Genomic DNA, 24,331 nt, shown 5'->3' with positions numbered 1-24,331 from the left:
GTTGGTAACCGCGCCCGTCAGTTTTCCACACCGCATTTCATCCCCACTGCTGCAGGTTCGGGGGCTGTCCTCTCTGCTGGATGCCGCACAGGTTCGTCGCCCACCCCTCCCCTCCCCCTCCTCCCTTCTTCCTCCTCGATCCCCCATCTTCTCTGCTTGATTTTTCTCGGTGGGATTCGATGGATTTGACATAGGGTTTTGTGTAGAGAAGGGATTCGGTGAGGAATCAAGGGGCAGCTCGACCCTGCTCCCGCACAGGTTTGTCGCCCTCGCTTTTTCCCCCCTCCCCCCTCATCCTCTTCTGGATCCCCCATAATCCCATGTGATTCTCGGTGAGATTTTTCGATGGATTGAACCCGACGACACAGTACGTCATGAAGCTGCAGATCCGCGTCGACGAGGGCTCCGGCAGGATCGTCGACGCGCGCATCAAGACCTTCGGCTGCGGCTCCGCCATCGCGTCCTCCTCTGTCGGTGAGCAGAGCCAGCCCCATATTCCGTCGCGTAGGAGTAGATTGTTCATGCAAATTTGATGATTATTGAGTACATCGTTGGGGTGATAGGAAAGAGGAGAAGCCGTCGCTAATCATGGTAATCAAACTGGAAAATTAAGATGGGTCAGTGTCAATTTCCCCTGGACGTGCAGATTTTCCTAGTATTTAAAAGTAGATTTTCCGTGTGAAAAAAAGTACTGTGTCGTCGGGTTTATTGACAATTGACTCACACGTGTGTTTCTGGAGGTAATCACCTAGTATTGGTAGTTATGGCATTTGAGTGATGCTTTGTTCTAGACTTCTAGCTATCGTCTCTTGTGGGACTGCAAGGCGGCCCTGTTCATAAACTGAATCAGCAATAATAGGAGGATTTTGAACTATACTTTCATATGGTTGATTAGTACGAAAAACTTGTTCATATGGTTGATTAGTTCGCTGCACTGGTGCTGGTCTGCCAGGTCTTCAGAACTTCTGATCCATTGTGAACACGAACTTGTTCGTATGTGGTTGATCAGTTTATTGGTGCTAGCTGTTTAGTTAGAACTTTAGAGCCATTTTTGAGGTAAAATACAGTAAGGAAATATCTTGCCCTCTAAATTATAATAGTTCGTATGGTTGATCAGTTTATTGGTGCTAGTTTTTTAGAATACAGTAAGGAAATATCTTGCCCTCTAAATTATAATAGTTTGTATGGTTGATCAGTAAGGAATTGAAGGCAACTCGACCCGCACAGTTTCGTCGCCTCACGTTCCCCTCATCCCCTTCATCCCGCCCGGATCCCCTATCATCTCCAGTGATTCTCGGTGAGATTCGATGGATTTGAACATAGTTTTTGTGCGAAGAGAAGTGGCTCAGTGAGGAATCAAAGGCAGCTGCCCTAGTTCTTATCCACACTAAATCGCAGGTGTGCGTTATCTGCATGGTGTTTTTCCTTGCAATTTGGTGAGGGGTGTTCAGGTCGTCCTGACCTAGGATTTTTTTTTGTTTGACATGTGTAGGGTATTTTGGCACATTTCTACAGCAAGCCTTTTTGTTTCTGGGGCTGAGCGTGAGGTGGTGTGATGCGGATCTGGTTTGGAGGATGGTAGTTAGCAGCTGGTGATCTCAGCCAACAGATGAAGGTGATTGATTACTGAACCGCATTGGGAATAAGCAACTAAACATATTTTGACCAGGCAATATTGTGGTAAAGTCAAGGCAAAATAATTTAAATCACTAGGTAGTTTTTGTTTTTTTACATCACTAGGTAGGCAATATGTTGTTTAATCCTTGCACTTTAGGACTCCATATGAGCCAAAGTACTTTTTGGAAGTGTGTTTTCAGACATGGTTGATGATTGAGCATAACCAACCTGAAATATTGTCTACATCAAACTTTTTTAAATTTTTTTGTGATGTGAATTACACAATGTGAATTGACATAAGCTAGGTTGCAGTGAAGGGATGTTGTAGAGATAAGAGAAGAGCATACTATAAATTCATATATGGGTCTATCAGGTGCAGGTGTTAGAATGGGAAGAAATTTAGTTACCTTCTTAACCTTCAGATCTCCATTTTGAGTTTGCTAGTTGCCAGAGCTTTGCGTCCCAGCTATCTCTTGATAACTGAGCCTCTAGCTTCCGGCATTTCTGTTCATACTCTTCTGACAGTAATCTCTCCTGCTTGATCTCCCTATGGAGCATGCTCACCTTGTTTGTCAATTTTATGAGCCCCCTGTCTGCTGTTTTAAGTTTATGCTCCATAGTCATCCTATCTGACTGCAAAGTCTCTACATTGGCAGTGAATTTGTCGTTAACTACATATGCTCCTTGAGTTTTGTTTCCAATGACTCCACCTTCTGGCTGAGAATTTTTGGCATCCTGATGTGCTGATTCAGTTTCCGAGTCCAACATCTTTCTTTTTTATAGCCTCTAGAGCTTCTAGCTGCATATGGAGCTCTGCAGAAAAATTCCTTCTCCTTTTTCCATATTTGTGCTCAAGTGCAGTCACTATGTCTTGCAGTTTTGCAGCTTCCGAGTTCACTAACTGGAGTTGTTCCTCTAACGATTCTTTAGCAGACTCCATAGAACGAGCTCTCTCTGCTTCAATTTTCACCTCTAAGTGTGCTGAGAATTTTTTAACTGCATCAACAGCTACTCCAACCTTTATTTGAATTTGTGTTGTTAATTCTTCACGCAGTGCCTTTTTCCTTTTTTCTCTCTTCATTTCTCTAGTGTTTTGACAATGTCATGCAGTTTCCCCATCTCGGTGCTTGCTGAACGCAACTGTGCTTCTAGTTCTTTTTTTAGCATTCAACATGGCTTCTGCATCTTCTTTTCTGCTGCACAGAAAGATCTCTCTCAGCCTGAACTCTTTTCTTCCAGTGATGCCACAGTAAGGTGAAGCTATGTACATTTTTGTGCTGACATCAGTTCTAACTGTGACTCCAACTGTTTCTGCTCTGCATTTTCCTCCAATGAAGCTACAGACATAAGTAGTTCCTCAACTTCTATAGATTTGGAATGCAACTGCAACTCCAAAGCCTTCTTAGTTGCCTGAAGCTTGGCTTTTTAAGGTCCAAGGTTTTCTCTCTCAACTGCCTGAAGCGTTTTTTCCTGTAGATCATGCAGTAATAGCATGGAAGATGACGCTTCTAATCTGGTCACTTCCAGGCGTTTTTTTAGCTCCGCGATATGGTTTTTGGAGCTCAGGGTTTTTAGACTGGGGCACCAAAGTTTTCGAAACTATTTTCATGGATTTTGTCCTATTTTTGTTCTTCCCCTTGCCAGCCGCAGTTGCCTGACACATTCCTTGACACATTCCATTGGTAGTTAGCAGCTGGTGATCTCAGCCAACAGATCAAGGTGATTAGTTATTGAACCGCATTGGGAATAAGCAACTAAACATACTCTCACCAGGCAATATTGTGGCAAAGTAAAGGCAAAATAATTTAAATCACTAGGTAGTTTTTTTACATCATTGTTCTATAATTTAAAGGTCATTAGTACTGAGCAATATGCTGTTTAATCCTTGCATTTTAGGACTCCAAACGAGCCAAAGTACTTTTTCAAAGTGTGTTTTCAGACATGGTTGATGATTGAGCATAACCAACCTGAAATTTTGTCTACATCAAACTTTTTTTAATTTTTTTTTGTGATGTGAATTACATAATGTGAGTTGACAAAAGCTTTTTCAGAATATATAAATCGCTCATTTAAGAAGTCATTTTTGCCTAATGAATGAGACTTTTTTGCCTAAGAAAATGCAATTCACTACAACATTACCATTTTTTTGTTTTTTTTCATGCCATTTCCTGCTGGTAGTAGTGTATGGTTTTTTCTAAATCAGTATGATCTTTTTCTAACCTTTTTTAAATTTACTTACAGACAATGGGTAGTAGAAAGAGGGGCGCTGGTGGTGGTCGCACTAGCGGGACAGATGTATGTTTTGAATCATCCTTTTTTATAAGTGTATATAATCTTTTTTTTGTTTTTTATATTTCCCATTCTTTTTTTTTGCATTTTTTTCAGGGTGTAAGGAATAGAGCAACGCCTGCTAGACTGTTTAAATTGTACAAGGAAATGTCAGAGGCTCAGCGGAAGCTTGTTAGTGATGCTGGCTTTGGAGGCTTGCTTGAGATAGGAAGTGGTCGATTGCCATCTGCCCTAAGTAAATGGCTTGTGAAGAATGTGGATGGTGTATCAGAAGAGCTTGTAATTCCTGGAAGAGGAAAGATTAAAGTAAATGCAGCTGCTGTGAACAGGATACTAGGGTTACCTATGGGTGAAGATGAGGTCAAATATGAATTCAATGGAAGTGCAATTAGTTTCATCAATGAAAAGTGCAGCTTTGACAACGGAAGGTCTCCTGCAATTACAACAATAACAGAAAGGCTGTGTGCAAACAAGGAAGCAAATGATGACTACCTCCGGTGTTGGCTCATGGTTGCTATCTCAACTTTTCTGTGTGGGAGCACAGCATTGTGCATCAGCCCAAAGTGCTATCCTTCTTTGGTTGATCTATCAAAAGTTAAGGAATTGAATTGGTGCAAATTTGTAGTAGATACTCTCAAAGGATCCGTCGGAAAGATGCATAAAAAGGATTCTGTTTTAGGCTGTCTGTATTTCCTCTCTGTGAGTGTCTTTTCTTTTTTCTTTTTTTAATCTTCTATTCATGTACTATATTTTTTTCTCTTTTTACATGTTTTTAATGGTACCTTACATATATGCATTTTTAGATACTTTACCTGGACTCTTTGGAGGTAGGAAACATACAAGTCCCTGAAAAACAGCCAAGAGTTGCAGCATGGAACATGAAACTTATCAACAAGGTCATAAAGATGGATACTAACACAAATGGCACATTCGGGAAACTCAAGGTATGACTTCTTTTGTATATTTTTCTGCGTCATTTTTTATGTACTATGCATTTGTGAATTTAGTCAAATCTTTTTCTCCTTTTTCCTTTTTTTGTGTGACAGCTCAAGAAACTAGCTGGTTCAGTCACTGAGACCTCTTTATTTGGGGATTTCCAAGACATAGATAATTTTATTTCACACAGGGCATCTGCACCCATGTCTTCAAAGGTATGGAAATAATAGAATCCAAATTTCAAACAGGCCATATAATTTCTACAATTTCTAAGATAAGACTCTTGAGGAGTCTAAATTTGAAGATAACGAACAACTTTTTCAAGTGCTGCTCCCACCACCCTAGTTGCTGCTCTCTCACCCTAAAATGTTATTTTGGTACTGCCCAGCAGATACAACCATCCATTTATATTTCTATGTGGATATCAATAATAGAATCTACCTGAGAGTTGAGGTTTAGGCATGTGATTTAGAAAACTACTTTTTTCAGAAGCTTAGTGCTTCAGTGAATTTACCATCATCTTATAATTGGGTTGAAGACAGCACTTAGTGTCAAATCCACATACTTAGGTACAGATAAGGCATGGTATTGGGGTGTATCCATTAGTTTTTTCATGTCCTATAGCTCTGTGTCTAATCATGCTTTTTTTGTTTTATCATGATGTGATGGTCTTTTTTGACTAGTAAGAATAGGCTAAATTGCCTATGTACTAAGTCATTGTCGCCTAATAGATCACAGTTAAATTGCCTAAGAAAATGCATAACTGCTTCTTCACATTTACCATTCTGATCAAGAGCTGAGATGATGGTGTTCTAGGAAATCCTGTTCGTTGCTTCCATTAGCTGAAACTTTTTTTAGTGGCACTATCGATGGCACCACATTTGGCATACATATTAACCAGTCCATTACTAACAGTAATTTTCAGATCAGTAATCCCAGTTCTAAGCATATGCCCATGGACTTCCTTACCTTTCCTCAAACCTTCTTTCAGGTATAGAATATTCAGCTATGGCACTGAGCAACACAACATACAACAATAGTATTCCTTGTTCCCACAAAAAACTTTTTACTGCTTCTTACACTGCAGTGTTGCTTGACCAAGCCAACTATCAATCCGTTTAAGGTGACTGCATTCTTTTTCTTTTTTGAAACTGAGAAAGATGTCCTTAGCTTCATCAATCAAGCCATGTCTCGCAAAAGCGCTAACCAGAGCACTTCCCACATAGAGGTCACTAGAACAGCCAGATTTCAGCACACTCACGAATACTTGGTCAAGCACAGCCGAGCTGCCTGATGACAGAGATGTGGCAGTGATTAAACTGCCAAAGGTATGCTCTGTTGGGCGCAGCTGAATCCTGGAATCAATTGTTATAGATAGCACCTTCCAAAAGCAAGTGACAGCGAATGAGTTGTCTATGTGTTCTTGAAAAGGAAGTGTAGAAACCCATATAAAGACGTGTGAGCACTTTGTTTTTATATAGATTACCTTTTTTTCCAGGGTCTTTTTTGCTTCAGAAACTACATAGTTTTCTTGAAAATAGGCATACATATCAGCTGAAATAGATGTTACAATATTAAGGGATACATATCACTTATGAGCTAACATTTTTTACACTTTTTTTAATTACAGAAGAAAAGGAAGTTGTCTGAAATTGTCAAGAAAGCTTGTATCGGTTTCACTGAAGTGATAGGAACATTTATAAGTGAGGTGTCCACAATTAGTGATGATTCTGAGGAGCAAGAGGAGACCAGAACAGCTAGACGGAGAAGAACTACCAATCCTAATCAAAAGAACACAAATGAAGACAAAGGGGATGAGGAGCCCAGAAGATCAACACGGAAAAGAACTACCAATACTCACAAGCAGGATGTTGATGAAGATGAAGAGATCGAGGAGGACGAGGAGGATGAGGAGGAGGAGGAGGAGGATTGGAAGGAGGACGAGGATGAGGACGAGGACGAGGAAGATGAGGAGGTGGACAAAGAAGTGGAGCTAGAGGATGAGGAGGTGGCCAAAGAAATGGAGCTAGAGGATGAGGGTGTCTCTGGTGAGGATGATGCAACCAACAAAGTTGATCCACCGGCTGGTGATTCAAGGGAAACAGAACCAACACCACTAGAAGTTGTTCCTTCTCAATCAAGAAGGGAAAGGCTGAGGTAAATGAGATATATTTTTTTTGTGTTAAGTATGTTACAATTTCTATTGGATTGATTTTTTCAGTAATTTTTTTGAATAAATATTTGCACCTCTGCTTCCTACCCCACCCCACACAAAAAATTACATTTTTCTAGCTCCACACGCTTTTTTCTGCCATGTTGTTATAGTAAAGTTGACACCAAAGTTGATTTATTTTTGCCAACTTTTTTCTGTTGCAGGAAAGCTGGAGTGTGCAACAGGCTAGATGAATCCTAAAACAATGCATTTTGGTGCATGTGTTTCTAAGTGTTTATGAGTAGTAGAGAACCACTTTTAAAATATGCGTGCAATTTTAGTTATTAAGCAAGTTAATATTAGTAGTGAGGCAAGTTATTTGTAATTTGGTAGCAATTTTTTTTGTGTGTCTATTTTTATACTTATGGGGCAGCCGCGTTTCTGTGTTAAATGGTCACCTATACTAGTATCAATCTTTTTGTTATGTCACTTCAATGAGTTGATCGACTATGGAGAGATAGTATTTGCAACTATGAGCAGATAGCATTTTTTTTGTCCTTGTTTTTAAATCAAGTTTTTTTTCTAGTAACATAACAGTACTAAGCCCTTTTTTTTGTTTTTTTTCATGGCTAAAGGCTCCCTCCTCCTGCTAGTGTTGTGGAAAAGAATGAAAAATCAAAAAAGCACACTAAAGTTGATGCACCGGCTGGTGATTCAAGGGAATCAGAACCAACACCACTAGAAGTTGTTCCTTCTCAATCAAGAAGGGAAAGGCTGAGGTAAATGGGATATATTTTTTTGTGTTAAGCAACTTAATATTTATTAGTGAGGCAAGTTATTTGTAATTTGGTAGAAATTATATTTTTTTTTGTGTCTATTTTTTCATACTTTATGGGTCAGTTGTGTTTATGTGTTAAATGGTCACCTACACTAGTATCACTCCTTTGTTATGTCATTTGAATAAAATTGCTCGACTATGGAGAGATAGTATTGCAACTATGAATAGATAGCATTTTTTTGTCATTGTTTTTAAATCAAGTTTTTTTCTAGTAACACAACAGTACTAACACTAATTTTTTGTTCTTTTTTCATGGCTAAAGGCTCCCTCCTTCTGCTAGTGTTGTGGAAAACAAAGAAAAATCAGAAAAGCACTCTAAATGGGATTTTGATCCCCCACCAATGGACATTATGAGATTCATTGATTTTCCCACACCCCGTGAACGTCCACCATCAAAGCCAAGTGAATGTAATTCAGAAAGGAACGCAAGGAAATATGATGATGATTATTTTTGGGACAATTTAAGTGAAGAACAATTTAAAGAACTTGATGCCCAAATTGAAGATATAGAAAGGAATAGGACAGATAAGTTACTTTCTAGCAGTGCAGTTAAGCAAACTCCTGTACCTACAGATAACCCAATTGAACATTCAGAAAGGAAGCCAACAAGAGTTGAAAAGACAACATCAGCTACAACCTATGGTCTACAATCTGCTCCCAGCACTTCACACACACCTGCGTATCAACCTCCGCCTAGGAGGCCAGCACGACCAGGGCGTGCTTTGCAGTCCCCATATATTGATTATGCCAGAAACGGCTTGAAGTGCAGCAAGGTTGCAAGTCGTGCATATGATGTGGTATGCTCGGCCACTAGAAGGTCAACCAGGAGTTCGAGTCAAAGCTCAAGCCAAGGAGAGTATGTGCAACTTTTTCTTTTTTGACTGGCATTTCCGCCTGTTAAACTCTCGAATTCATTTTGTATTTTTGTTTTTTTAACTATGACCCATCTATGTTGTACGCAGCGAGTTATCCAGATTACTATGTGAGCTTGAAGCACCTTTCTGAATCAGTTAAACCAGGTGGAAAATTATTCAACACAGTAGCTGAAATTGCTATATATGCATTAAAAGACAGAAAGGCCAAGATCCCTGTAAAACAAATACTCCCACTAAGAATAGCTGTGAGAATCCCCCCTTTTCTTTTTACTTTTACTGATGTTTCTTAGTTTGTATGCTTATTTTTTTCAAACAAGCACTTTTTTTCTAACATTATTTTTTTAATTCTCTTTTTTTACAGTCTTTTCTACAAGATGGGATTCTGGATAATGGGGAGATTAATTGTGCTTTCCAAAGAAGCCTCCATCACCTAGACCGTTCTCAATTGGTAATTGATCGTCCACTTAATCCTCTTCTTTTTTTTCAAAATAGGCATTTTAACTATGTTCATTAGGCTATAATATTGTTTCGTTTTAGGTTATACTTTTTTTTAAAAAAAAATATGCAATCTTGGTGTCCTACCATCATAACTTTTTGTTTTTGTGTTCTAAAATTTGTGGAGCAATTTATAGAAAATAACAAAATATGACATGTGTAGGGCAGAGAACAACAGGTAGTTCCTATGTTAAATTGTCCATATCTCAATTCGATTCACGACCATTTTTTTATTTTTATTTTTTTAGAAGCCTGCTAGCTGTTATATCACTCAAGGATTATGTTTTTTCTGGCAATATAGATGCTATGAAGCCTTTTTTTGGTTTTAGTAGCTATTCTCATTTTTTTGCTAGCATTTTTTTTGTAGGTCATGTTTCCTGTATTGCAAAATATTCGTTTCAAAAGGCTTGATAGAACAGTGGGCCACTTCTTCCTTCTAGTCTTGAACCTAAGGGAAGAAAGGTTTGAAGTTCTCGATTCTATGAGGTCTCTCGCTGACATTAACTTGAAGACATGCTGCAACAATTTGATCACTGCAATTAAGGAACTTTGGCGCAAACATTACCCTAATTCAAGGAAGAATATTGACAAGTACCAACTGATTGATATTAATGTTCCATTGCAGTCAAACAAGTAGGTCAACAGTTCAACATACATATTTATTTTCATATCTAAAGTTTCTGTCATCCTCCATATGATTATGACTTTTTTTTTTGCAGTCATGACTGCGGGTTCCACATGCTAATGCACTGTGAACACTGGAATGGTATTAACATGCCAGAGTTTAAGGAAAAAGATATGCCAACTATTCGAAAGATGCTCACATACAAATGGCTCCAACATCCAGAAAACAATATTGCATGGAGATGTAAAATGAATATTTGCTAGGTATGTATTCCCACTAAGAAACTGTTTTTATTTTTTTTTGAGTTTGTCCGGGCATCTCTGTGCATTGTGATCATATGATTTGCAAATGCTGCACTTATTCTTCCTCTTCGCTTGACCATTCATCCCTTTTTTGTGTGCCTTCTCCTTCCTGCGCCCTTTAGCTTTTGATTTTGGGGGGTTCGCTACACTTGATGTATTTGGACCAGCCACTGCACCTACAATGTGAAATGCAACAAGCAACTAATCAATATAGTACAGACATACAAAAATGAAGCAAAGCAGAATATAGTGTCTAGTTTTTTAAACTTGCAGTTTGCAATGAAGGTCCAGTTAGAGTAGAGACACCTGTACCATTTTGTGCACCTTCTGTAGCACCACCTTCTGCACCACTAGTGTTTTGCCTATTTGCCATCGTCCTTTTCTTAATTTCTTCAAATTCAGATCGCATCTCCTTGATGTGCTTCTCCAAATAGCATAGTTTTCATCATTTGTACAACCTTCCACTGCTATTGCTGCAAACGCGGTGGTTGCGTTGGTAAATCTCAAAGTTTTCTCACTAGTCAATGGCATCCCACGGGCCACAAGTCCCACTGGTGCATTCACATTTTGGACCTGGTTAGTATCACTAGCAATTGCTTGTTGCGTCCACCTTTTAAGGATGTACCTTTCTGGTATTAATTTCACACCCATTCTGACCATAACTCTCATAATGTGGCAGCAAATGATTCCATCCCTATCAAACTTGCTGCACTCGCAGCAATAGCTTTCATCCTCTTCTATTGCTGTAACAAGATAGTTCCTTTTTCCATACCCAAAAACAAAGCTATTATTGGGCTCCAACCAATATTGGAACTGCCCTACAGGCTTCACATCATATTCTGCAGTTTTCTCAAACTCTTTGGAGAACCTGTAAAACATATTCTTTGTGTATACAGTGGAAGCATGCTTCTCAAGTGGATGCCTTGACCATCGTCTTCGCTCATTCTCATCGGTCCTGAAGTCTTGCCCATCCTGTGCAACCAGACACTTTTCTTGTATTTTCTGGTACTGCCTCACAAACTGTAGCACTGACAAGTTTGGGTTGACATACTTCTTCAACAAAGCATTGAACCCCTCGCTCCTTTGAGTCGACTGGAGGAATAGAAGAGGATGTTGATGAAGATGAAGAGATCGAGGAGGACGAGGAGGATGAGGAGGAGGAGGAGGAGGATTGGAAGGAGGACGAGGATGAGGACGAGGACGAGGAAGATGAGGAGGTGGACAAAGAAGTGGAGCTAGAGGATGAGGAGGTGGCCAAAGAAGTGGAGCTAGAGGATGAGGGTGTCTCTGGTGAGGATGATGCAACCAACAAAGTTGATCCACCGGCTGGTGATTCAAGGGAAACAGAACCAACACCACTAGAAGTTGTTCCTTCTCAATCAAGAAGGGAAAGGCTGAGGTAAATGAGATATATTTTTTTTGTGTTAAGTATGTTACAGTTTCTATTGGATTGATTTTTTCAGTAATTTTTTTGAATAAATATTTGCACCTCTGCTTCCTACCCCACCCCACACAAAAAATTACATTTTTCTAGCTCCACACGCTTTTTTCTGCCATGTTGTTATAGTAAAGTTGACACCAAAGTTGATTTATTTTTGCCAACTTTTTTCTGTTGCAGGAAAGCTGGAGTGTGCAACAGGCTAGATGAATCCTAAAACAATGCATTTTGGTGCATGTGTTTCTAAGTGTTTATGAGTAGTAGAGAACCACTTTTAAAATATGCGTGCAATTTTAGTTATTAAGCAAGTTAATATTAGTAGTGAGGCAAGTTATTTGTAATTTGGTAGCAATTTTTTTTGTGTGTCTATTTTTATACTTATGGGGCAGCCGCGTTTCTGTGTTAAATGGTCACCTATACTAGTATCAATCTTTTTGTTATGTCACTTCAATGAGTTGATCGACTATGGAGAGATAGTATTTGCAACTATGAGCAGATAGCATTTTTTTGTCCTTGTTTTTAAATCAAGTTTTTTTCTAGTAACATAACAGTACTAAGCCCTTTTTTTTGTTTTTTTTCATGGCTAAAGGCTCCCTCCTCCTGCTAGTGTTGTGGAAAAGAATGAAAAATCAAAAAAGCACACTAAAGTTGATGCACCGGCTGGTGATTCAAGGGAATCAGAACCAACACCACTAGAAGTTGTTCCTTCTCAATCAAGAAGGGAAAGGCTGAGGTAAATGGGATATATTTTTTTGTGTTAAGCAACTTAATATTTATTAGTGAGGCAAGTTATTTGTAATTTGGTAGAAATTATATTTTTTTTTGTGTCTATTTTTTCATACTTTATGGGTCAGTTGTGTTTATGTGTTAAATGGTCACCTACACTAGTATCACTCCTTTGTTATGTCATTTGAATAAAATTGCTCGACTATGGAGAGATAGTATTGCAACTATGAATAGATAGCATTTTTTTGTCATTGTTTTTAAATCAAGTTTTTTTCTAGTAACACAACAGTACTAACACTAATTTTTTGTTCTTTTTTCATGGCTAAAGGCTCCCTCCTTCTGCTAGTGTTGTGGAAAACAAAGAAAAATCAGAAAAGCACTCTAAATGGGATTTTGATCCCCCACCAATGGACATTATGAGATTCATTGATTTTCCCACACCCCGTGAACGTCCACCATCAAAGCCAAGTGAATGTAATTCAGAAAGGAACGCAAGGAAATATGATGATGATTATTTTTGGGACAATTTAAGTGAAGAACAATTTAAAGAACTTGATGCCCAAATTGAAGATATAGAAAGGAATAGGACAGATAAGTTACTTTCTAGCAGTGCAGTTAAGCAAACTCCTGTACCTACAGATAACCCAATTGAACATTCAGAAAGGAAGCCAACAAGAGTTGAAAAGACAACATCAGCTACAACCTATGGTCTACAATCTGCTCCCAGCACTTCACACACACCTGCGTATCAACCTCCGCCTAGGAGGCCAGCACGACCAGGGCGTGCTTTGCAGTCCCCATATATTGATTATGCCAGAAACGGCTTGAAGTGCAGCAAGGTTGCAAGTCGTGCATATGATGTGGTATGCTCGGCCACTAGAAGGTCAACCAGGAGTTCGAGTCAAAGCTCAAGCCAAGGAGAGTATGTGCAACTTTTTCTTTTTTGACTGGCATTTCCGCCTGTTAAACTCTCGAATTCATTTTGTATTTTTGTTTTTTTAACTATGACCCATCTATGTTGTACGCAGCGAGTTATCCAGATTACTATGTGAGCTTGAAGCACCTTTCTGAATCAGTTAAACCAGGTGGAAAATTATTCAACACAGTAGCTGAAATTGCTATATATGCATTAAAAGACAGAAAGGCCAAGATCCCTGTAAAACAAATACTCCCACTAAGAATAGCTGTGAGAATCCCCCCTTTTCTTTTTACTTTTACTGATGTTTCTTAGTTTGTATGCTTATTTTTTTCAAACAAGCACTTTTTTTCTAACATTATTTTTTTAATTCTCTTTTTTTACAGTCTTTTCTACAAGATGGGATTCTGGATAATGGGGAGATTAATTGTGCTTTCCAAAGAAGCCTCCATCACCTAGACCGTTCTCAATTGGTAATTGATCGTCCACTTAATCCTCTTCTTTTTTTTCGAAATAGGCATTTTAACTATGTTCATTAGGCTATAATATTGTTTCGTTTTAGGTTATACTTTTTTTTTAAAAAAAAATATGCAATCTTGGTGTCCTACCATCATAACTTTTTGTTTTTGTGTTCTAAAATTTGTGGAGCAATTTATAGAAAATAACAAAATATGACATGTGTAGGGCAGAGAACAACAGGTAGTTCCTATGTTAAATTGTCCATATCTCAATTCGATTCACGACCATTTTTTTATTTTTATTTTTTTAGAAGCCTGCTAGCTGTTATATCACTCAAGGATTATGTTTTTTCTGGCAATATAGATGCTATGAAGCCTTTTTTTTGGTTTTAGTAGCTATTCTCATTTTTTTGCTAGCATTTTTTTTTGTAGGTCATGTTTCCTGTATTGCAAAATATTCGTTTCAAAAGGCTTGATAGAACAGTGGGCCACTTCTTCCTTCTAGTCTTGAACCTAAGGGAAGAAAGGTTTGAAGTTCTCGATTCTATGAGGTCTCTCGCTGACATTAACTTGAAGACATGCTGCAACAATTTGATCACTGCAATTAAGGAACTTTGGCGCAAACATTACCCTAATTCAAGGAAGAATATTGACAAGTACCAACTGATTGATATTAATGTTCCATTGCAGTCAAACAAGTAGGTCAACAGTTCAACATACATATTTATTTTCATATCTAAAGTTTCTGTCATCCTCCATATGATTATGACTTTTTTTTTGCAGTCATGACTGCGGGTTCCACATGCTAATGCACTGTGAACACTGGAATGGTATTAACATGCCAGAGTTTAAGGAAAAAGATATGCCAACTATTCGAAAGATGCTCACATACAAATGGCTCCAACATCCGGAAAACAATATTGCATGGAGATGTAAAATGAATATTTGCTAGGTATGTATTCCCACTAAGAAACTGTTTTTATTTTTTTTTTGAGTTTGTCCGGGCATCTCTGTGCATTGTGATCATATGATTTGCAAATGCTGCACTTATTCTTCCTCTTCGCTTGACCATTCATCCCTTTTTTGTGTGCCTTCTCCTTCCTGCGCCCTTTAGCTTTTGATTTTGGGGGGTTCGCTACACTTGATGTATTTGGACCAGCCACTGCACCTACAATGTGAAATGCAACAAGCAACTAATCAATATAGTACAGACATACAAAAATGAAGCAAAGCAGAATATAGTGTCTAGTTTTTTAAACTTGCAGTTTGCAATGAAGGTCCAGTTAGAGTAGAGACACCTGTACCATTTTGTGCACCTTCTGTAGCACCACCTTCTGCACCACTAGTGTTTTGCCTATTTGCCATCGTCCTTTTCTTAATTTCTTCAAATTCAGATCGCATCTCCTTGATGTGCTTCTCCAAAATAGCATAGTTTTCATCATTTGTACAACCTTCCACTGCTATTGCTGCAAACGCGGTGGTTGCGTTGGTAAATCTCAAAGTTTTCTCACTAGTCAATGGCATCCCACGGGCCACAAGTCCCACTGGTGCATTCACATTTTGGACCTGGTTAGTATCACTAGCAATTGCTTGTTGCGTCCACCTTTTAAGGATGTACCTTTCTGGTATTAATTTCACACCCATTCTGACCATAACTCTCATAATGTGGCAGCAAATGATTCCATCCCTATCAAACTTGCTGCACTCGCAGCAATAGCTTTCATCCTCTTCTATTGCTGTAACAAGATAGTTCCTTTTTCCATACCCAAAAACAAAGCTATTATTGGGCTCCAACCAATATTGGAACTGCCCTACAGGCTTCACATCATATTCTGCAGTTTTCTCAAACTCTTTGGAGAACCTGTAAAACATATTCTTTGTGTATACAGTGGAAGCATGCTTCTCAAGTGGATGCCTTGACCATCGTCTTCGCTCATTCTCATCGGTCCTGAAGTCTTGCCCATCCTGTGCAACCAGACACTTTTCTTGTATTTTCTGGTACTGCCTCACAAACTGTAGCACTGACAAGTTTGGGTTGACATACTTCTTCAACAAAGCATTGAACCCCTCGCTCCTTTGAGTCGACTGGAGGAATAGAAGAGGATGTTGATGAAGATGAAGAGATCGAGGAGGACGAGGAGGATGAGGAGGAGGAGGAGGAGGATTGGAAGGAGGACGAGGATGAGGACGAGGACGAGGAAGATGAGGAGGTGGACAAAGAAGTGGAGCTAGAGGATGAGGAGGTGGCCAAAGAAGTGGAGCTAGAGGATGAGGGTGTCTCTGGTGAGGATGATGCAACCAACAAAGTTGATCCACCGGCCGGTGATTCAAGGGAAACAGAACCAACACCACTAGAAGTTTGTTGATCCTCAAACCTTCTTTCAGGTATAGAATATTCAGCTATGGCACTGAGCAACACAACATACAACAATAGTATTCCTTGTTCCCACAAAAAACTTTTTACTGCTTCTTACACTGCAGTGTTGCTTGACCAAGCCAACTATCAATCCGTTTAAGGTGACTGCATTCTTTTTCTTTTTTGAAACTGAGAAAGATGTCCTTAGCTTCATCAATCAAGCCATGTCTCGCAAAAGCGCTAACCAGAGCACTTCCCACATAGAGGTCACTAGAACAGCCAGATTTCAGCACACTCACGAATACTTGGTCAAGCACAGCCGAGCTGCCTGATGACAGAGATGTGGCAGTGATTAAACTGCCAAAGGTATGCTCTGTTGGGCGCAGCTGAATCCTGGAATCAATTGTTATAGATAGCACCTTCCAAAAGCAAGTGACAGCGAATGAGTTGTCTATGTGTTCTTGAAAAGGAAGTGTAGAAACCCATATAAAGACGTGTGAGCACTTTGTTTTTATATAGATTACCTTTTTTTCCAGGGTCTTTTTTGCTTCAGAAACTACATAGTTTTCTTGAAAATAGGCATACATATCAGCTGAAATAGATGTTACAATATTAAGGGATACATATCACTTATGAGCTAACATTTTTTACACTTTTTTTAATTACAGAAGAAAAGGAAGTTGTCTGAAATTGTCAAGAAAGCTTGTATCGGTTTCACTGAAGTGATAGGAACATTTATAAGTGAGGTGTCCACAATTAGTGATGATTCTGAGGAGCAAGAGGAGACCAGAACAGCTAGACGGAGAAGAACTACCAATCCTAATCAAAAGAACACAAATGAAGACAAAGGGGATGAGGAGCCCAGAAGATCAACACGGAAAAGAACTACCAATACTCACAAGCAGGATGTTGATGAAGATGAAGAGATCGAGGAGGACGAGGAGGATGAGGAGGAGGAGGAGGAGGATTGGATGGAGGACGAGGATGAGGACGAGGACGAGGAAGATGAGGAGGTGGACAAAGAAGTGGAGCTAGAGGATGAGGAGGTGGCCAAAGAAGTGGAGCTAGAGGATGAGGGTGTCTCTGGTGAGGATGATGCAACCAACAAAGTTGATCCACCGGCTGGTGATTCAAGGGAAACAGAACCAACACCACTAGAAGTTGTTCCTTCTCAATCAAGAAGGGAAAGGCTGAGGTAAATGAGATATATTTTTTTTGTGTTAAGTATGTTACAGTTTCTATTGGATTGATTTTTTCAGTAATTTTTTTGAATAAATATTTGCACCTCTGCTTCCTACCCCACCCCACACAAAAAATTACATTTTTCTAGCTCCACACGCTTTTTTCTGCCATGTTGTTATAGTAAAGTTGACACCAAAGTTGATTTATTTTTGCCAACTTTTTTCTGTTGCAGGAAAGCTGGAGTGTGCAACAGGCTAGATGAATCCTAAAACAATGCATTTTGGTGCATGTGTTTCTAAGTGTTTATGAGTAGTAGAGAACCACTTTTAAAATATGCGTGCAATTTTAGTTATTAAGCAAGTTAATATTAGTAGTGAGGCAAGTTATTTGTAATTTGGTAGCAATTTTTTTTGTGTGTCTATTTTTATACTTATGGGGCAGCCGCGTTTCTGTGTTAAATGGTCACCTATACTAGTATCAATCTTTTTGTTATGTCACTTCAATGAGTTGATCGACTATGGAGAGATAGTATTTGCAACTATGAGCAGATAGCATTTTTTGTCCTTGTTTTTAAATCAAGTTTTTTTCTAGTAACATAACAGTACTAAGCCCTTTTTTTTGTTTTTTTTCATGGCTAAAGGCTCCCTCCTCCTGCTAGTGTTGTGGAAAAGAATGAAAAATCAAAAAAGCACACTAAAGTTGATGCACCGGCTGGTGATTCAAGGGAATCAGAACCAACACCACTAGAAGTTGTTCCTTCTCAATCAAGAAGGGAAAGGCTGAGGTAAATGGGATATATTTTTTTGTGTTAAGCAACTTAATATTTATTAGTGAGGCAAGTTATTTGTAATTTGGTAGAAATTATATTTTTTTTTGTCTATTTTTTCATACTTTATGGGTCAGTTGTGTTTATGTGTTAAATGGTCACCTACACTAGTATCACTCCTTTGTTATGTCATTTGAATAAAATTGCTCGACTATGGAGAGATAGTATTGCAACTATGAATAGATAGCATTTTTTTGTCATTGTTTTTAAATCAAGTTTTTTTCTAGTAACACAACAGTACTAACACTAATTTTTTGTTCTTTTTTCATGGCTAAAGGCTCCCTCCTTCTGCTAGTGTTGTGGAAAACAAAGAAAAATCAGAAAAGCACTCTAAATGGGATTTTGATCCCCCACCAATGGACATTATGAGATTCATTGATTTTCCCACACCCCGTGAACGTCCACCATCAAAGCCAAGTGAATGTAATTCAGAAAGGAACGCAAGGAAATATGATGATGATTATTTTTGGGACAATTTAAGTGAAGAACAATTTAAAGAACTTGATGCCCAAATTGAAGATATAGAAAGGAATAGGACAGATAAGTTACTTTCTAGCAGTGCAGTTAAGCAAACTCCTGTACCTACAGATAACCCAATTGAACATTCAGAAAGGAAGCCAACAAGAGTTGAAAAGACAACATCAGCTACAACCTATGGTCTACAATCTGCTCCCAGCACTTCACACACACCTGCGTATCAACCTCCGCCTAGGAGGCCAGCACGACCAGGGCGTGCTTTGCAGTCCCCATATATTGATTATGCCAGAAACGGCTTGAAGTGCAGCAAGGTTGCAAGTCGTGCATATGATGTGGTATGCTCGGCCACTAGAAGGTCAACCAGGAGTTCGAGTCAAAGCTCAAGCCAAGGAGAGTATGTGCAACTTTTTCTTTTTTGACTGGCATTTCCGCCTGTTAAACTCTCGAATTCATTTTGTATTTTTGTTTTTTTAACTATGACCCATCTATGTTGTACGCAGCGAGATCATAATCAGTTATCCAGATTACTATGTGAGCTTGAAGCACCTTTCTGAATCAGTTAAACCAGGTGGAAAATTATTCAACACAGTAGCTGAAATTGCTATATATGCATTAAAAGACAGAAAGGCCAAGATCCCTGTAAAACAAATACTCCCACTAAGAATAGCTGTGAGAATCCCCCCTTTTCTTTTTACTTTTACTGATGTTTCTTAGTTTGTATGCTTATTTTTTTCAAACAAGCACTTTTTTTCTAACATTATTTTTTTAATTCTCTTTTTTTACAGTCTTTTCTACAAGATGGGATTCTGGATAATGGGGAGATTAATTGTGCTTTCCAAAGAAGCCTCCACCACCTAGACCGTTCTCAATTGGTAATTGATCGTCCACTTAATCCTCTTCTTTTTTTTCGAAATAGGCATTTTAACTATGTTCATTAGGCTATAATATTGTTTCGTTTTAGGTTATACTTTTTTTTTAAAAAAAAATGCAATCTTGGTGTCCTACCATCATAACTTTTTGTTTTTGTGTTCTAAAATTTGTGGAGCAATTTATAGAAAATAACAAAATATGACATGTGTAGGGCAGAGAACAACAGGTAGTTCCTATGTTAAATTGTCCATATCTCAATTCGATTCACGACCATTTTTTTATTTTTATTTTTTTAGAAGCCTGCTAGCTGTTATATCACTCAAGGATTATGTTTTTTCTGGCAATATAGATGCTATGAAGCCTTTTTTTGGTTTTAGTAGCTATTCTCATTTTTTTGCTAGCATTTTTTTTTGTAGGTCATGTTTCCTGTATTGCAAAATATTCGTTTCAAAAGGCTTGATAGAACAGTGGGCCACTTCTTCCTTCTAGTCTTGAACCTAAGGGAAGAAAGGTTTGAAGTTCTCGATTCTATGAGGTCTCTCGCTGACATTAACTTGAAGACATGCTGCAACAATTTGATCACTGCAATTAAGGAACTTTGGCGCAAACATTACCCTAATTCAAGGAAGAATATTGACAAGTACCAACTGATTGATATTAATGTTCCATTGCAGTCAAACAAGTAGGTCAACAGTTCAACATACATATTTATTTTCATATCTAAAGTTTCTGTCATCCTCCATATGATTATGACTTTTTTTTTGCAGTCATGACTGCGGGTTCCACATGCTAATGCACTGTGAACACTGGAATGGTATTAACATGCCAGAGTTTAAGGAAAAAGATATGCCAACTATTCGAAAGATGCTCACATACAAATGGCTCCAACATCCAGAAAACAATATTGCATGGAGATGTAAAATGAATATTTGCTAGGTATGTATTCCCACTAAGAAACTGTTTTTATTTTTTTTTGAGTTTGTCCGGGCATCTCTGTGCATTGTGATCATATGATTTGCAAATGCTGCACTTATTCTTCCTCTTCGCTTGACCATTCATCCCTTTTTTGTGTGCCTTCTCCTTCCTGCGCCCTTTAGCTTTTGATTTTGGGGGGTTCGCTACACTTGATGTATTTGGACCAGCCACTGCACCTACAATGTGAAATGCAACAAGCAACTAATCAATATAGTACAGACATACAAAAATGAAGCAAAGCAGAATATAGTGTCTAGTTTTTTAAACTTGCAGTTTGCAATGAAGGTCCAGTTAGAGTAGAGACACCTGTACCATTTTGTGCACCTTCTGTAGCACCACCTTCTGCACCACTAGTGTTTTGCCTATTTGCCATCGTCCTTTTCTTAATTTCTTCAAATTCAGATCGCATCTCCTTGATGTGCTTCTCCAAAATAGCATAGTTTTCATCATTTGTACAACCTTCCACTGCTATTGCTGCAAACGCGGTGGTTGCGTTGGTAAATCTCAAAGTTTTCTCACTAGTCAATGGCATCCCACGGGCCACAAGTCCCACTGGTGCATTCACATTTTGGACCTGGTTAGTATCACTAGCAATTGCTTGTTGCGTCCACCTTTTAAGGATGTACCTTTCTGGTATTAATTTCACACCCATTCTGACCATAACTCTCATAATGTGGCAGCAAATGATTCCATCCCTATCAAACTTGCTGCACTCGCAGCAATAGCTTTCATCCTCTTCTATTGCTGTAACAAGATAGTTCCTTTTTCCATACCCAAAAACAAAGCTATTATTGGGCTCCAACCAATATTGGAACTGCCCTACAGGCTTCACATCATATTCTGCAGTTTTCTCAAACTCTTTGGAGAACCTGTAAAACATATTCTTTGTGTATACAGTGGAAGCATGCTTCTCAAGTGGATGCCTTGACCATCGTCTTCGCTCATTCTCATCGGTCCTGAAGTCTTGCCCATCCTGTGCAACCAGACACTTTTCTTGTATTTTCTGGTACTGCCTCACAAACTGTAGCACTGACAAGTTTGGGTTGACATACTTCTTCAACAAAGCATTGAACCCCTCGCTCCTTTGAGTCGACTGGAGGAATGGGAAGAAACTGTGCATGTAGTAGGCTGGTATGAAGCTCTGCCTTATGTGGTATAGGTGTTGAAAATGCTCATTGTCCTCCAAACCATATTTCTGGACCATAGTAGCCCACTTTGACTCAAAATCTTCTGGGCTTACAGTGTGGTTTAAGCAATCCACAAACTCCTCATTCAGCTCATCATTTTTAGCAAGGATCGGTCCAATTGTGCCTGAAAACTTGTCCATGATATGCCACCTGCAATTCCTGTGGGTTGTGTTTGGAAACACAATGCAAATGGCAGCTCTCATCGCAGGATCTTGATCGGTGATTATGTTAAGGGGTGCTTTTCTATCCATTGCCTCTAGAAATGTTAGAAACAACCATTCATAGGTAGTTGTCTTCTCATTCCTTATAAAGGCACATCCTAGTTGAAAAGTTTGACAGTGTCTGTTGATTCCTATGAATGGTGTACAAGGCATCTCATATATGTTGGTCATATAGGTTGCATCAAATGAGACACAATCGTTGTATGCCTCTTTGTAAGCACGCCTTGCAGCTGAATCAACCCAAAATAGGTTCTCAACCCTATGGTTGTCATCAAGCTTGATCTTGTAGAAGAATTCAGGGTCTTCTTCTTTCAATGCTCTGAAGTAATCCAAAGTTTCTTGCATATCTTTGAATTTTTCTGTCTTGTGGATGGTGGAGCGGAAGTTTGAAACTTGTTTGCCGTCATATGGAACCAGCTGTGCTGAGCCATAGAACTCGCTCATCAGCTGCATGATTCTACCGGTGCTCAAGTTGCATCCATGTAGCAAAACAATGAAGTCCTTTTCCTGCTTCGGTATGCCTCTATGGGACCTTAGGAACTTCTTGAGTGAGGGCTGAACTACAAGATCATGGTTATGCTCGGCCAAAAAATAGATTACTTGCCATCTAGAGCCAATGATTTTGACTACCATCCTTGCCTTGCAGTTTGTATATAGCATTTTCTCCCTCTTTCTTTTCTTACATCCGTCAAACTTCTTCCTTTTTTCTACTTGCTCATCCTCTTCTTCTTGTGCAGTATCCTCTTCTTCGGCTTCATCATTGTCAGAGTAGCAAGTGATTCCATCAACAAGCTGAGCAGCAACTCTCCTTTTCCTGCCAAAGCCTTCCTTGTTGCACACAAACTGCACCTTTTGTTTTTCTCTTGTGATTGCAGACCGACGTGACGTGTTTGTTCTAATCGAGAAGCCAGTTCTCTTTGCATACGAGTTGTAGTACTCCCTTGCTTCGTCCAAGGTTGCAAAAGACATCCCATTGTGTGGCATTTCAGGTGTAGACCACACCTCTTCCTCCTCTTCTGCTACTTCAGCAAATACAGGATTAGTAGTAGAATCTTCATTCCTGTCCTCTATTCTTGCCTGTTCAAATGACAATCTGATCTCAGAAATGGTAGGAAGAAACTCTTCTGAAACTGCAGGAGCATGACCATCTTCAGAAATACTAGGCAAAATCGGTTGGTTCACATGCTCATCGTTAGGCTGAGGAATTCCAGGATTTGTGGACACTTGAGTGCAGAAGGTAGGGTTGCTAGTCATATAATCAAAATCAAATGCATCCAAGAAATCTTCATCCAAATCTGGTGGCAGCTCGTTAAGATCCATATTTTTTTTGAGATCTGCATGCAAAAAACATTAACTATAGGTGTGTGTTACTATATCAAGACAGTAGGCAACTTAGTCAAACCTATTAGGCAATAATAGTGTACAGAACTAGACAAAATAGGGCAGCAACTTATGCAGTTCTTTTGTTTAGTACATGCTTTTTTAGTTGTATTTCAATACATGCTAACTATATTCAGTACATGCTTTTTTAGGTTTGTAGTTTATTCCATACTCAGTTTTTTTCCAACTTTTTTATGGATCTAGTGTCAATGTGTTATCTTTTTTTAGAGAAAGTTTGATATTTGAGGCTTGCTTGTCCTTTACTCAGTTGATTTTATCAGTTGTACTTTTTTACTTTTAATTTTTGCAGGTGCGAAGCTATGTGCAGCAACTAACACAAGAAAGTTTAATGCATAGGAGTAACCATGTGAAGCAGCTAACACAAGAAGATTTTTAATGTAGAAAGATGTACATCTGCATGAGTGGTGCATACAACATATATCCATGTCATCTAATGGGCACCAAAACGTACAGTGGTGTAGTATTAAATCTGCTGATGTAGTAGGGAACTATAGTACTATGTGATAAGATCTGCTTTATACAGAACAACTGATTTGCTTAAGCAAAAGTGGTGAATTGCTCAAAAGTTAGGATAAGATCTGCTTTTTCTTTGTAACAGATCTGGCTTCTAGTAACAGATCTGGCTAGTTTCTATTTTTTTGGGACTTTTTTTTGTTGAAAGTAGTAGCAGAAGAAGCTGATAGTACAAAGTTGTTGCACAATCGCACGTACCTGCTTTTTTGTTCTTGGATGTATTAGCTTGCCTTTGTTTTGGATGAATCTGCCAGCTGCCTGGATGGTGGCAGCGGCGCCATGAGCATCTCTGTTTTGAGGGTTGAAAGGGAAAAGCAAAACAGGGAAGAGGGGAAGAAGCTTCCAGGGGAAGAGGGGCGTGGGCCTGTTATTTACTGGTGGGCTTTTTTGTCTTGGCGGGGTTGCCTTTTTCGGTTTTTCCTAATACGGAGTGTGCGTGCGGTGTGCTTAACGCATGCACGGCCGTGCATTAGCCGCTTCCAATTTAAAATACTTTCAGTTGATATTGTGGTACAATTGTATTCTTTTCTAGACGAAGAAAGTAGTTAGGACTAAAATTTGGTTAGAATTAGGTAGCTAGTTGGCTAAGAGTATCTCCATCGCTCATACCACACATCATCCTGAAATCAAATCCTTTTTTTTTCTTATTGCCCATC

General features: G+C 38.9%; 4 protein-coding genes across 10 annotated transcripts; 2 read left to right on the top strand and 2 right to left on the bottom strand.

Moving 5' to 3' along the window:
- Positions 1-12,054, top strand: LOC8078216 (FK506-binding protein 5). 7 transcript variants are annotated; one of them, XM_021457432.1, is made up of 16 exons: positions 1-91; positions 207-258; positions 387-474; positions 1,197-1,398; positions 1,493-1,615; positions 3,859-3,912; positions 4,003-4,605; positions 4,710-4,850; positions 4,953-5,057; positions 6,473-6,999; positions 7,630-7,773; positions 8,095-8,688; positions 8,795-8,952; positions 9,069-9,155; positions 9,570-9,835; positions 9,922-10,090. In XM_021457432.1, the coding sequence occupies exons 5-13, from the start codon at positions 1,610-1,612 to the stop codon at positions 8,835-8,837; spliced, it is 2,217 nt and encodes a 738-aa protein (XP_021313107.1). In that variant the 5' UTR covers positions 1-91; positions 207-258; positions 387-474; positions 1,197-1,398; positions 1,493-1,609; the 3' UTR covers positions 8,838-8,952; positions 9,069-9,155; positions 9,570-9,835; positions 9,922-10,090. The 7 variants fall into 7 exon arrangements, with proteins under 7 accessions (XP_021313107.1, XP_021313109.1, XP_021313104.1 ...); XM_021457434.1 differs by having other exon boundaries at positions 381-474; positions 6,473-6,965; positions 7,740-7,773; XM_021457429.1 differs by having other exon boundaries at positions 381-474.
- LOC8057512 lies at positions 11,242-24,276 on the top strand. The gene is made up of 15 exons (XM_021457437.1): positions 11,242-11,528; positions 12,157-12,300; positions 12,622-13,479; positions 13,596-13,682; positions 14,100-14,365; positions 14,451-14,619; positions 16,692-17,218; positions 17,846-17,989; positions 18,309-18,902; positions 19,009-19,177; positions 19,294-19,380; positions 19,795-20,060; positions 20,146-20,314; positions 22,499-22,998; positions 23,452-24,276. The coding sequence occupies exons 7-13, from the start codon at positions 16,995-16,997 to the stop codon at positions 20,312-20,314; spliced, it is 1,653 nt and encodes a 550-aa protein (XP_021313112.1). The 5' UTR covers positions 11,242-11,528; positions 12,157-12,300; positions 12,622-13,479; positions 13,596-13,682; positions 14,100-14,365; positions 14,451-14,619; positions 16,692-16,994; the 3' UTR covers positions 22,499-22,998; positions 23,452-24,276.
- Positions 14,451-15,539, bottom strand: LOC110433717 (protein FAR-RED IMPAIRED RESPONSE 1-like). Its single transcript, XM_021456234.1, has 3 exons — positions 14,966-15,539; positions 14,759-14,835; positions 14,451-14,489 (listed from the first exon to the last, which is right to left on the bottom strand). Exons 1-3 carry the CDS (start codon positions 15,537-15,539, stop codon positions 14,451-14,453), a joined length of 690 nt encoding a protein of 229 aa, XP_021311909.1.
- LOC8078641 (protein FAR1-RELATED SEQUENCE 5) lies at positions 20,607-23,081 on the bottom strand. The gene has a single exon (XM_021456233.1). It carries the CDS (start codon positions 23,079-23,081, stop codon positions 20,607-20,609), a length of 2,475 nt encoding a protein of 824 aa, XP_021311908.1.

The sequence above is a fragment of the Sorghum bicolor genome, chromosome 3 (genome assembly GCF_000003195.3).
Source record: "Sorghum bicolor cultivar BTx623 chromosome 3, Sorghum_bicolor_NCBIv3, whole genome shotgun sequence".
Lineage (NCBI taxonomy): Eukaryota > Viridiplantae > Streptophyta > Magnoliopsida > Poales > Poaceae > Sorghum > Sorghum bicolor.
The sequence above is the reverse complement of the archived record's forward strand: the minus strand, read 5'-3'. Positions and strand labels throughout refer to the sequence as shown.

Excerpts from the sequence above, each read along its gene's own strand:
- LOC8078216 (XM_021457433.1), top strand. Across the intron at positions 4,851-4,952 it reads GCACATTCGGGAAACTCAAG|CTCAAGAAACTAGCTGGTTC; the intron begins GTATGACTTCTT and ends TTTGTGTGACAG. Across the intron at positions 7,774-8,094 it reads TCAAGAAGGGAAAGGCTGAG|GCTCCCTCCTTCTGCTAGTG; the intron begins GTAAATGGGATA and ends TCATGGCTAAAG.
- LOC8078641 (XM_021456233.1), bottom strand. The coding sequence starts at position 23,081 with ATGGATCTTAACGAGCTGCCACCAGATTTGGATGAAGATTTCTTGGAT.
- LOC8057512 (XM_021457437.1), top strand. The coding sequence starts at position 16,995 with ATGGAGGACGAGGATGAGGACGAGGACGAGGAAGATGAGGAGGTGGAC. Across the intron at positions 19,178-19,293 it reads TACTCCCACTAAGAATAGCT|TCTTTTCTACAAGATGGGAT; the intron begins GTGAGAATCCCC and ends CTTTTTTTACAG. Across the intron at positions 19,381-19,794 it reads ACCTAGACCGTTCTCAATTG|GTCATGTTTCCTGTATTGCA; the intron begins GTAATTGATCGT and ends TTTTTTTTGTAG.
- LOC110433717 (XM_021456234.1), bottom strand. The coding sequence starts at position 15,539 with ATGTTTTACAGGTTCTCCAAAGAGTTTGAGAAAACTGCAGAATATGAT. Across the intron at positions 14,836-14,965 it reads AGGTGCACAAAATGGTACAG|GTGCAGTGGCTGGTCCAAAT; the intron begins GTGTCTCTACTC and ends TTCACATTGTAG. Across the intron at positions 14,490-14,758 it reads AAGGGCGCAGGAAGGAGAAG|TGTTCACAGTGCATTAGCAT; the intron begins GCACACAAAAAA and ends ATACCATTCCAG.